Source organism: Chamaea fasciata, unplaced genomic scaffold (genome assembly GCF_029207755.1).
Source record: "Chamaea fasciata isolate MVZ Bird 193981 ecotype frontalis unplaced genomic scaffold, bChaFas1.0.hap1 SCAF_192, whole genome shotgun sequence".
Classification (NCBI taxonomy): Eukaryota; Metazoa; Chordata; class Aves; order Passeriformes; family Sylviidae; genus Chamaea; species Chamaea fasciata.
In genome coordinates, this window is record NW_027094277.1 from 59,903 (window position 1) to 71,781 (window position 11,879).

Sequence of the window (11,879 nt, forward strand, 5' to 3'; positions counted from 1 at the left end):
CAGGAGGAGAGCCTGGCCTGGGTGTTGGCATTAGTCATGGCACAGCCTGTGCCAGCACCCACCTCCTCCAAAGCCTCCCTCCTCCTACTCAGCCTCTGCCCAGCCTGTTGTGCCATGAGATCCCTAGTTAGGAGCCGGGAAACAGCTCCCAGGCCACCAAGGGCAAACAGCCACCCTTCCTGTTGTCACCCCGGCCAGGAGCTCCTGTCTCCACCTGAGCAGCGGCTCCTGGAATTTTTTTGTCTCCCTGGCCCAGTTCACGGGGATTTGGGGGTCCAAGCGATGCTGGGTCACCCCCAGGTGCTGCCAGTGCCACCAGTGCCCTGCCTGGTCCCCAGTGTGTGCGTGGGAGGGGCAGAACCATCACCCATGGAAAGGTGAGGGTTGCCCAAAAAACACCCAGGATACTGAGGAGGTGAAGGGCCAGAAATGTCCAGAGAGCAGGGAGGGCAAGAGGAGATCCAAAGGTGCTTCCGTTCCCACCAAACACCTCCCACAGCCCCCAGAATGCCTCTTTAATAACTCCCAACTTTAATAAGCCCCAACTCCCACAGCCCCAAAAAATGCCTCTTTAATAAATCCCGACGGCTTTAATGAGTCCCAACTCAGCTTTTAAAAAGTCCCAGCTCAACTCTAATAAGTTCCAACTCCTTCAGCCCCCAAAGCACCTCTTTCAAGGCAGAGCACTTGGGAGTTTTTAGCAGATGTCCCAAGGTGGGGACCAGGAGGGGACAGGTGTCCCCCTGCCCTGGCCCAAGCCGTGGGACAAAAAGGGCCCTAAGAGGGATTTTTTTTCAGAGTTAGGAGTATTTGGGTTGTTTAATCAACCCCAAGCCTGCTAGAGGGGGAAATTAAAACCTTGGCCACATTTGCTGCAGACTCCACTGAAGATTTTTGGCTCATGCACCAGGGGAAATTGCCTCGGGAGGGTCTCTAAGATTTCCACAGAATTACGGGCAAGAAGAAGAGTCGGGGTAACACAGCTGCCCTGTGCTGGGATTGTCCGTGGGGAAAGGAGAGGTGGCCAGCAAAACCCTCCCCAAAAAACACCAGCTCCACCTGAGGGAACAGCCCCTCCTGTTCCCATCCACCCTCTCCAGAGCCTCAGGAGTCCGTGGCAGTGCAGGATCCCTCCGTGCCTCCCTGGCCTGTGCGACTCAGCTCAGCGCCGGCGGGATCGCGGCTCTTCCCGCTGCTGCCAAGTTTCCTCTTGCTCAAGGTTTTGCCTTGGCTTTCCAGGATCTGTTTGTTCTTAATCACCTTCCAAACAAAGTCCAACGGCGGCTCCTCTGAGGGCTCCTGGTGGTGGGATCAATAGAGATCAAGAGTAATAAGAAGGGAAGATAAAGGCGCCCGCACGCCTGAGCTCGGCCTAACAAAGGGGCTTTGTTGGGAAAGGTCAGCTCCGGAGCTGGGAGGATTTCCCAGGCTGGAGAAAGCAATAACCCAGCAGGCGAGGAGGGGATTAAACCCGGCTTTGTTAAACCACAGCCCTGGGGTGAGGCCTCTGAGCTGCCCCAGCTCCTCCAGCCAGGCTTTGGGTTCCTCCAAAACAAAAACTCCTCAAGCTCTTCCACCCAGCCCCAGGATGTGCGGGAAAAGGAGGACGAGACCTCGAGGGCCCTCTCCATGCACAGAGCCACTCAGGAGAACTGGGACCTGATCCATGGCATAAACCACCCCTGAAAAATCACCACGAACCAGCAAAACAAACCAAATAAATCCCCTGGCACGGGGCCTCCAGGATCCAGGCCCGGCTCTGCCACTTGACATTAATCCTGCTTGGCAAAGGCCACGGGAGCTCCTGTGCCCACGAGCAAGGTGCAGCTGCAGGTTGGGATAAAGCCCTCTTGTGCAGCCAGGATTAAAAATGGAGATGAAAACAAACTGAAATGTCCAGCACAATCAGCCTTTTCTAAAAAGGCAGAAAGAAAAAAAAAAAAATTCCTCTTCCCCAACAAACCTTCCAGCTTTTTCCAGCGGAGATTTGTCCCTCCTTCCCAGGACCTGGTTTCTCTGGGGACAGGGCAGTTGGTTTCCTGCCAAGCAGCCAAAGAAAATAAGCCCTTTCTCCATTCTTTTCTTTTAAAAATTCCTTATTTTTTAAGCTACTTATCCCAACAGCCAATTGTTTCCTCACCGGGAGCCCCCCACTCGGAGATCAGAGTCCACAGGAATTCTGAAAGCTGTTATCACCCTCACAGGGAAACAGGGAAAGGATATAAAACCGAGCTTGTTTTCTTATCTCTTGGAACAGAAAACCCTCGTGTGTTTCGCAAAGGAGCCCTGTATGAACAGTTAATCAGTGCATAAAAGCGTGTTGGGTGTGGAAACACAACCTTATCCCACCGCTGACATCAGGGCTTGCATCTCCACGGCTTTGTCCTGGATTTTTGCCACGTTGTGTTTGGATTTGGAGCTCAACCACTGAGCTGGGCTCGGCTCTCCCTCTGTGCAGCAGCATCCCCGCAGCAACCAGAGCTGTGCTGGAGTTTGCTCATCCCTCCTGCACCATCCAACCCCCAAACGTTCCGTGCTTTCCATGGAAACAGCAGCGTACCTGAGAACTCCCCTCCGTGCCAGCAGCCACCCCAATCCCCCGGGCTTTGCGGCAAAACCACGTCTGGGTGTCGTTAAGCAGAGCCTCCCCAGGGCAGGGAACAGCCACCCACCCACCCTGGCCATGACCCCAGAGCATCCGCGGATGAGCCATCCTGCAGCAAATCCAGCACTGGGCTCCTTCAGCTCAGGCTGGTGCGATTTAGGACCAGTTCAAAGTCTCAAAACCAGCCCAAAGGTGCAGGGACCATGGCCACTCAGTGTTGCTCAGGTCAGATACACCTTCTGACTCTTGACGTATAATTACGATTACAAAGAGAACCATTTTCGGAATGCATTTGCTGTGGGCTGAGTTAATAGGTGTCCCTAGCCACAATGCATTTTGTTCAGGTAAATTTGAGCAAATTTGAGTTTCGCTCAGGCACTGCCGGGGGTGTCCCGGGTGGAGGCAGCTCCTGGGGGGACCCAAATCTTCCTGCCCGAGGTCTGAGGATGGTCAGGATAAATCCTGAGCTGGGCCAGGGCCACGCCTGAATTCTGGCCTCAGGCTGGGGCCACTCACAACAAGAGACACCCCGAGGGGCTGGAGTGAGTCCTGAGCCAGGAATTGGGCTGGGGAAGGGGCTGGAACACCAGGGAAGGGTCTGGAGAGCTCCTGAGGGACCCAGCCTGGAGAAAAGGAGGCTCAGGGGGGACCTTGTGGCTCTGCACAACTCCCTGACAGGAGAGGAAACAGCCATGGAGGGCTCAGAACCTGCTCCCAGGGAACAGGGACAAGAATAAAGTGCCCGGGGAGGTTTAGGTTGGATATTGGGGAAATTTTGGTGGAGTCACCACCTCTGGAAGTGTCCAAACCCCAGGGGAAGGGGCCCTTGGGGACCTGGGTTAATGCTGGCCGTGCTGCGGGACTGATGATCTGGGAGGTTTTCTCCCAGCCTTGGTGATTCCAGGATTCTACGATCTTGGGGAAAGGAGGGCTCAGACAATCCAGTGCGACTTTCCCAGCTCCAGGTGAAGGAGCTGAGGCTAAAGGATCCTCATGGCGCAGCTGCAGCTCCCGGGGCTCATCCTTCCCATCCCCGGGGGAAGAGCAGGAGCCGCGGCCAAGCCTCGACGGCTGAGCAAACACGGGCGGCTTCTGTCCAAGCAGGCAAGTGAATCTGGAGGCACAATTTGTCATCTAATTGCAGCCACACCCTCCCCCCGGATTAATTGCTGCATTTGAATGCAAAGCAGCGCAGATTTATGGCCCCATCAGGTTTCATCAGCCGTTACCGGTGATTGATGCCCAGCTAAAAGCACTGCAAACAGACAAAAAGGGCCCTAAGAGGGATTTTTTTTTTTTTTCAGAGTTAGGAGTATTTGGGTTGTTTAATCAGTCCCAAGCCTGCAAGAGGGGGAAATTAAAACCTTGGCCACATTTGCCTCAGACTCCACTGAAGATTTTTGGCTCATTCACAAGGGGAAATTGCCTCGGGAGGGTGTCTAAGATTTCCACAGAATTATGGGCAAGAAGAAGAGTCGGGGTAACAAAACCCTGATGGTTTTCCACATTCAAAGCCAGAGGGACATTTAGCAGAAATAAACCTTTAACGAGGATAAACCATTAACCACCATCTGCCTCTGTCTCAGACAAAGAGGGGAAATTAACCCCCACCCTGCCCCGAGATCAGCAGTTGTGAGGCTGCAGGTGTGAAACCACAGGGCGCTGGGCCAAAACCATCCCACAACCTCCCAAAACCATCCCACAGCCACCCAAAACCATCCCACAACCTCCCAAAACCATCTCACAACCTCCCAAAACCATCCCACAGCCACCCAAAACCATCCAGAGCTTCCCCAAACCATCCTTCAGCCACCCAAAAAGCAGGGCTCGCAGCTGGTGACACCCAGAGCTGCCCCAGTGCAGCTCCTGCAGGGTCCCAGTATGAACCAGCAATCACTGGGGCTGGGCCCTGAGGGCCTGAGGCTGCTCAGAGCACCCAAGGGCTCCCCAAAAACATCTGATAGTGCCCAAAAAAAGTCTCTCCTCCCCAAAGGAAAGGGAAGCCACCTTTCACTGTAAGGAATCGTGCTGGGAGCACACGGAGAGTGAGGGAGCTCCCAGGAGGGGTAAGAGAGCAGGAGGGAGCACCAAGGAGGACCAGGAGGAAGAGCCAGGGAGGAAAAGGGATCACCAGGGAGGGTCAGAGAGCAGGAGAAACCACCAGGGAGCACCCAAGGATCAGGAGGAACAGCCAAGGAGGGCCAGGGCTGGACACCATGGAGGGCTTGGTCTCTCCAGGTTTTTTAGGCTGTGGAGGCTCACAGGTGTGTCCCATGCCCTGCTCTACCCACCAAGGCTGAGGAGTGGGTTCAGCCAGAGGAGGTGAAATGCTCCTGTTCACCCAGGTGAGAGCACTGAGCCTCCAGCCTGACCTCCAGGTGAGCCCAAAGACCAGCTCCCAGCGATAAGGAGGAGCAGGGACACCCCCAGAGCTGGGGACACACAGGTGTCCAGATCCCAGGGGTGAGAGCCCCATGGTCCACCCTGAAGAGTTTCACCTGCAAATCCCATTTTCTCACCCATCTCCCAGCCCAGCAACGGGCTCAAACTGGTTTCTGCTCCAAGCCCCGCTGATGGAACCACTGCCCCTCCCCAGGGCCACGTCCAAGTTTCCCATGGGGAAAGTCTCTTCTTGGCCCCCAGTGGCTCCGTGTCCATGTCCAGGGATCATGGACATTCAGGGATCATGGACGTTCGGAGATCGTGGGCATTCAGGGATCGTGGGCATTCAGAGCTCAGGGAATGTCCCTGGGGAGAGAAGAGCGCTGGGAGCTGGGGACAAGAGGGACCTCACCCAGTTTGTCACCAGCAATGTGAGAAGAGTCATAAATCCATCAGAAATGGGGATCCACCACAGGGATGAGCCTGAGCTGGGTTTTGGGAAGGGCCCGATTTTTGACTTCTCACGGCTCAACCCATCAGGTCCCACTCTTGGCACCATCTCAGCTTCCCACCCCACTGCTCCTCCCTGGCACCAAGCCTGAGGGACATCAACTCTGAGATCTTTCCTTCCTCAAATCCAGGCACAAAGGGGAGAGGAAATAATCCCCGGCCCTTCAGAGCTGCCAAAATACCTGGTGAGAACGCGGAGTTTCGCTCTGCACTGGCCCCTCCCTTGGCTCTTCAATACCTGCAAAGCAAAACAGAAAAAACCAGCCCAAAAAATGCTGAGACCAAACCCAGGCGCTCGGCGTCACCGGGGAGGTTCCAGGTGGAGCCAGTGACCCAAGGAGGTTTTTTTTCACCAGTTTTGCCTTGGCCACTGTGGCACCTCCAGCTGTGGTGGGGAGGAGAATGCCACAAATTCCTTCATGAGGAAAACAGCAGTGAAAAGCGCTGATCCCCAGGGCCCTGGGCTCGGAACCACAGCTGGGGGACACACGGGGGCATTTTCCAGTCCCTGCCCTGGTTGGACCCTGGGTGGGGCTCTGTGGGCAGCAAAGGTCTCTCCGAGGAGCCAAGGTGAGGCCAAAGCCTTCATTCCTCCCCGTTAGCCATGAATCCCCTCAAAATTAAACATCCCCTGGTTCGACCCCACCTCAGCAATCTGGGTTAAATTTAAGAGCAGGTTTAAGCATAAACTTCCCTGCCCATGGCAGGGCCCTAGAACTGGATTTAAGGTCCCTTCTAACCCCAATCATCTGTGATTCCATGACAAACTCATCACGTTCCCAGCCTGGTTTTAGACACCCCCAGCAGAACCGTGTCCCACCATCCCCACGGGAGCAGCCTTGGCTTCTCCCGCCTCTCCCCACTCCTGGAGATCCGTTCATCCTCGTGAGAGCTCCTGGGGGAAAAGAGGAAATGGGATGGATGGGGAATGGATGAGCTGCTCTAGAACTGATGGATGTGGAGTCTGGACACACTCCAGGAGTTTTCCCTCCTCAGCTTTTTGGTCCCTGTTCCGTCAGCACAGGACGCTCTGGTGGCCTCAAAGCTGCTTCTCCAGGGATGCTCCCAGGGACGCTTTGACCTCAAACCATTCCAGTTGTGCTGTGACGTCACTGTGATGTCACCAACAGCCCCCCCAAGCCTGGGCCCCCCCACCCCCCAAAAAGAGGGAATGGCCGCGGTCCTTGGAGGGGCAGGATGGGAGTTCTGGGAGCCTTGGAGAAGGGAGGAGGGGGCGAGGCTGATGAAGGGCAGGGGAGGAAGGATGGGCAGGGAAGGACAGACAGACAAACGCTGCCACCTGCTGTCCGTAACAACCTCTCAAAGTCCCGAAGCGGGATGAATTCAGCTCTGCGGGATCCCGAAGCTCAGGATCCTGCCCGCGGTGCTCCCGCAGCCTGCGAGAGCCGACGGCGGCTCCGTCCAGCTGGAAAAGGGCAAACTGGGTTTGCTTGGAACGGGGACAGCACCGCGTCCCAAAGGGCTGCGGAAAACCACCCGGGGCCCTTTGGTCTCATGGGACATTTCCTGGGAACACTCCAGCACTGCGAGCCACGGTGGGAAGAGCGAGGAGCCACATGAGGAACGTCGGCTGAGCCGAATGTCCCCTCCCTGAGCTGCCACCTCCGCAGGCAGCGCCGTGGCCCCCCGCGCCGGGGGGACATCGCAAACGGTGACATGGTGAGCTAATTTGGTGGCATTAATTACAAACATCCCGCCCGAGTGACGGGCAGGAGAGCTGGCCCTCTCCTCCCCAGATCCAGCTAATTAATGTCCCCCTCCCTCGGGTGATGTCAGGCTTCCTCGAGAGGCCGTGAGTGGCCCTCATTAAAGGCTCCTCAGGAAGAGTGTCCTCCCAGCACTGACCTTATTTTGACAGTGGCAGTAATTACAGAACTCTCGGCGGTGGAATGACAATAATTACCCAGGCACGAGCAGAAAGGTCCTGGGGGGAGAGCACAGAAAGCGGCAGAGAAATACGGACCTGGAGCCTGGTGTGTCCTGGTGGGAGACAGGGCCCAGCTCCCCAGGACTGCCTGGGAGAAAAGGCACATGCAGACCCCCCAGACACCAAACCCTGGACATTCTTCCTTGGCTGGAAACTCCCCAGAGACCTCAAAGCTGCCCTGGGAACACCTCCTGCCATCCACACTCGGAATGCGGAGCCCTCGGGAGCCCACCTGAGCCCCAGGTGGGGAAAAGCTCTTCAGGGAGCTGAGGGCTCTGCCCTGGGCTCACCTGGGAGCCCCCACCCTCCTCCAGACCCAGATCCGGCTCTTTAGGGTTGCCCTTTTCCTTTTCTCCTTTTCTCCTTTTTTCCTTTTCTCCTTTTCTCCTTTTTCCTTCCCTGGATTCAAGGATTTGAAACAAACGAACCCAGTTCTTGTGGGGCGCCCTGGAAAACTATGAACCAACGAGTTCCAGGTGTTCCCAGGGCTCCTGGGCTGAGCCTGGATGTCCCCCGGGGATCCAGAACTGCAGCCCCTCATGGGGCCTCGTTTCACCCCCAAATCCCATAAATCACAGGGAGCATCCCCAGTTTCAGGTCTGGACTCGGGGGACCACACCAGGCTTGGGATCTGCCTGGCTGAGCAGCTGCAGCAGGAGTTTCAGACAGCAGGAAGCAGCAGGAAGTGCGTGGAAACACAAATCCGTGTTTTACACCTTTGCTCTTTCCTCCTTCTTGTCTCTTAGCTCCAGGGAAGGTGCAGGAAAGGGGAGCCCGTGGGCAGAGGAATCCGTGCAGGACACACTGTGCCAGCAAGAGGCCACCTCACCTGAGAGGAGGAAACCCACAGGTCACCACTTTGGTCCAAAAAGTGGGGGGAAAAAAAAAAAAAAAAAACCAAAAAAACACATGTAAGAGAAACAGCAACAACAATTAAAAGAAAAAAACCCTTCATTGAAGGCGTCACTTGGAAAATCCGCCAGTAACGCTATTTTCTGCAGTAGCCCCGCTCCAGAAAAGCTGTAATGATTCACAGTGACCCATCCAAGGAAAAGCAGGATCCCCGTGACCCACCTGTCAGCTCTGGGCATCCTCTGGATGAGCTTAAAAGCACCAGGAAGGAGAAGAGTTCAGCCAGAACCGGCTCGAAGGAGGAAAATCGGGTCTGGCGTGGAGGGAGCAGCTCTTTGCCCAAGGTAGGTGCCTCTTCCTCCCTTCCTTCTCCCAATCACCCAAGGAATCAAACCACATGAGGAAAGCGTTTGGTCATGGGCAACAGAAGTCTGATTTTTGGCAAGTAAACGGTGGGAGGTGGGTTTTTATTCCCACCGAATTCCTGAGGTATCCAGCAAAAATAAGGAATGTAAAATACGAATAAACCCGCTCCTCTGGAAGGTGCTTTTCTGAGCACTGGGAAAGTTCTCCAGCGCTGTGGTGATAATTCCAGGATAGAAATGTCACCCCCGGATCGAAAAGGGAGGTTTGGGCTAAAGTTCATCGCAATTAATTTTCTCTTTGGGTGTCATTCCGCGTGAAGCTCCAGGAATGTGCCGACAGGGAACGGCGAGGATGGGAGTTTTCACACGCACCCATCCCAGAGCTGTCCACACACCTGGGAACGGGCTCTCCCACACGGATCAGTCCCGGGCTGTGCTGCCAGGGCTTCCTGCAGGGTTTGGTGGGAGTTGCAGCCAGGAAATTTCCCTGGGTTTCTGCCTCCCCAGGAGCTGCGATGGTGCGCTGGCTGTACCTGTCCGTGGTGTTTGCCGTGCTCATCCCGGGCGGGTGGCAGGTGGCTCCCCAGGACTTGGAGGACCTGTCCAGGTACGGGGGCTGGGTGGAGCAGGGCGGTGGGAGCAGCTTATCCCTCTCCATTCCTGTTGCTGTCCCAGCTCTCCCTGTCCCAGTGTTCCCATTTATTTTGTATGGATCCAAACTCCCTCCTGGCTCCGCAGAGCCCAGGCAGGGCCATTCCCTCGTAGGGAATCCCGGGATTTCCTGGCTGGGTCGGAGCATGGACACCCTGCCCAGGGCCAGCCAGGCTGGGCTGAGCCCCCTCTGGGCTGGTGCTCCCATGGCACAAAGTCCTTTGGGAATCTCTGTGGGGAATCCCAAAATCACCCTGGAGCCGCAGGAGGATGATCCAAACCTCGGAGCGGTTCCTGCTCTGATGTGGGAAGCAGGGACCAGGGTGGAGGTTGGGATCCCCTGAGCAGGACAGAGGGGAATGGTTTGGGACGGGACACTGGATACATTGGATGCCAGGAAAACCCAGGCCAGGCTTGGCAAACCTCCGGGAACTGAAACAAGAATTGTGTGTTTGATTCGCAGGAATCACATTAAATATTCCAGATTTATTCCTCTGCACTGCTCCATCTTTTCTGGGGGAAGCTCGGGACAGGGACAGGGTTTGGGGGGCACAGCCCTGCCCCGGGAGGATCCTGCCAGGGTGTCCATTAAACCCCATTTTCCTCCCTTCTCCTCCAACCCTGAGCAGATGGAAGTTGTTTGGACCCCAAAACTCCCAGAGCTTCCTGTCCCACGTCAAGAGACACTCGGAGGGGACCTTCACGAGCGACTTCACGCGGTACCTGGACAGGATGAAGGCCAAGGACTTCGTGCATTGGCTCATCAACACAAAGAGGTGCCGGGAACTGGGAGAGGGGCAGGATTGTGCTGGGAAACAACCGCCCACCACCGCCATCCCAATCCCAAGGGAGAGCTGGAGAGGGACCCGGGACAGTGCCAGGACATGGGGAATGGCTTCCCACTGCCAGAGGGCAGGGATAGATGGGAGATTGGTTAAAAATTCCTCGCTGTGAGTGTGGGGAGGCCCTGGAATGGATTTCCCAGAGAAGCTGTGGCTGCCCCATCCCTGGAAGTGTCCATGGCCAGGCTGGAGCACCCTGGGATAGTGGAAGGTGTCCTCCCACAGCAGTGGGTGGAACGAGATGAGCTCCCAGACCATTCCGTGATTCCATGAAATCCATGGATCTGGTGCCAAGGCAGGGTTGGGCTCCCCTTTCCTGATGCCCAATGGCTCCTGGGGATCCTCTGCTCCCTTGTAAGAGAGGTCAGGGAAATGGAGGCGTTTGGGGCGGGATTGGAGCTCTGGGATGGGAAGGGGCTGTTTTATCCTCTCTGTGACTTGTCCTCCCATTTTCCTCCTCATTCCAGCAGTACCTTGCTGGGTCCGTTGGCATTTCTGTGGGTTTTTTCCTGTTTCAGCCATTCCAAAGGGGGCGGCTCCTCTCTGAGTGAGGGAACCCTCACTGCCCTTTCCCAGCTCCTGATTTTAGCAGGAGTTTCCATCCCCTGAAGCTCTCTGGGGTCTGTTTTTAAGGTACAATTGACAGAGAATCCAGGCAGCAGCTTTCCAGCCGCATCCACGCAGGAATGTTGGACCCGGCCCTCTCCAGCCGGGATCGGGAGCTCCCCGGGAAAGATTCATCCATCACACTCGGCTCCTGGATCCCGCCCGTGCTCCCCAGGCACCTCCTCCTGAAATCCACCCCCGTGGATCCCTCAAACCTGGATTCCTCCGGCTCCCTTTTCCCTGTTCCTCACACCCAGATTCCTCCGGCTCCCTTTTCCCTGTTCCTCAAACCCGGATTCCTCCAGCTCCCTTTTCCCTGTCCGTCAAACCCGGATTCCTCCAGCTCCCTTTTCCCTGTTCCTCAAACCTGAATTCCTCCAGCTCCCTTTTCCCCAAATGCCAATAAAACCTTTGCTCAATCCTGCAGCTGGTTCCTGACGTCCCCAACCTTTCCAAGCATCCCACTGGGATCCCGCACGGTCCCAGGGGATTTCGAGCCTCTGACTCCCTCACTTGGTGCCTCATTTTTCCCTCAATTCCTCAAGTTTCAGATAAAAGGGGTAACAAGGTTGTGCCCCCCTGACGCCACAGACAAGGGCCAAAAGAAATTGGAGAGGAATTCAGGAAAAACCCTGCGGGTTTTCCTATTTTGGTGTTAAATTATTTCAATTCAACCAGAATCCAAAGAACCTCTTTGGAGTTAATTTAGTTCCAATTAATTACAGGGCAAGTGGGCCCAAAAAAAAGCCCAGAAGGGCAACAGAGGGACCAGCTCTGGGTGGGGAATTTCACCTCTCCAGGGCATTCCTGGAGTCCCAGCACAGCCAGGGCTGGCACAGGGGACACATGTGACACAGCTACTCCCACTGAGATATAAATTTAATTTAAAAATATATAATTTTTTTAAAATTAAAATAGAATAATTTTAAGATAAAATTATTTGGAAAAAATAAAAATAAAATTAGAAAATACTTTTTAAATTGAGTAGTTTAAAAATTAAATAAATTTTCTTAGAATAGAATAGAATAATTTTAAAATAAAATACTTTTTAAATTAAAATATATTAATTTTTAAAAGTACATCATTCTAAAAATAAAATAAATTTAAAATAAAAGTTT

At 54.8% G+C, this 11,879-nt stretch overlaps 1 protein-coding gene across 1 annotated transcript; it reads left to right on the top strand.

Moving 5' to 3' along the window:
• Positions 1-8,534: 8,534 nt before the first annotated feature.
• Positions 8,535-11,150, top strand: LOC136304828 (pro-glucagon-like). The gene is made up of 4 exons (XM_066208273.1): positions 8,535-8,641; positions 9,170-9,269; positions 9,943-10,089; positions 10,789-11,150. The coding sequence occupies exons 2-4, from the start codon at positions 9,178-9,180 to the stop codon at positions 10,796-10,798; spliced, it is 249 nt and encodes an 82-aa protein (XP_066064370.1). The 5' UTR covers positions 8,535-8,641; positions 9,170-9,177; the 3' UTR covers positions 10,799-11,150.
• Positions 11,151-11,879: the final 729 nt, after the last annotated feature.

What these genes read in the sequence shown, in the direction of transcription:
- LOC136304828 (XM_066208273.1), top strand. Translation starts at nt 9,178, where the DNA reads ATGGTGCGCTGGCTGTACCTGTCCGTGGTGTTTGCCGTGCTCATCCCG. An exon ending in GACTTGGAGGACCTGTCCAG is followed by an intron (nt 9,270 to 9,942) that starts GTACGGGGGCTG and finishes AACCCTGAGCAG; the next exon opens with ATGGAAGTTGTTTGGACCCC.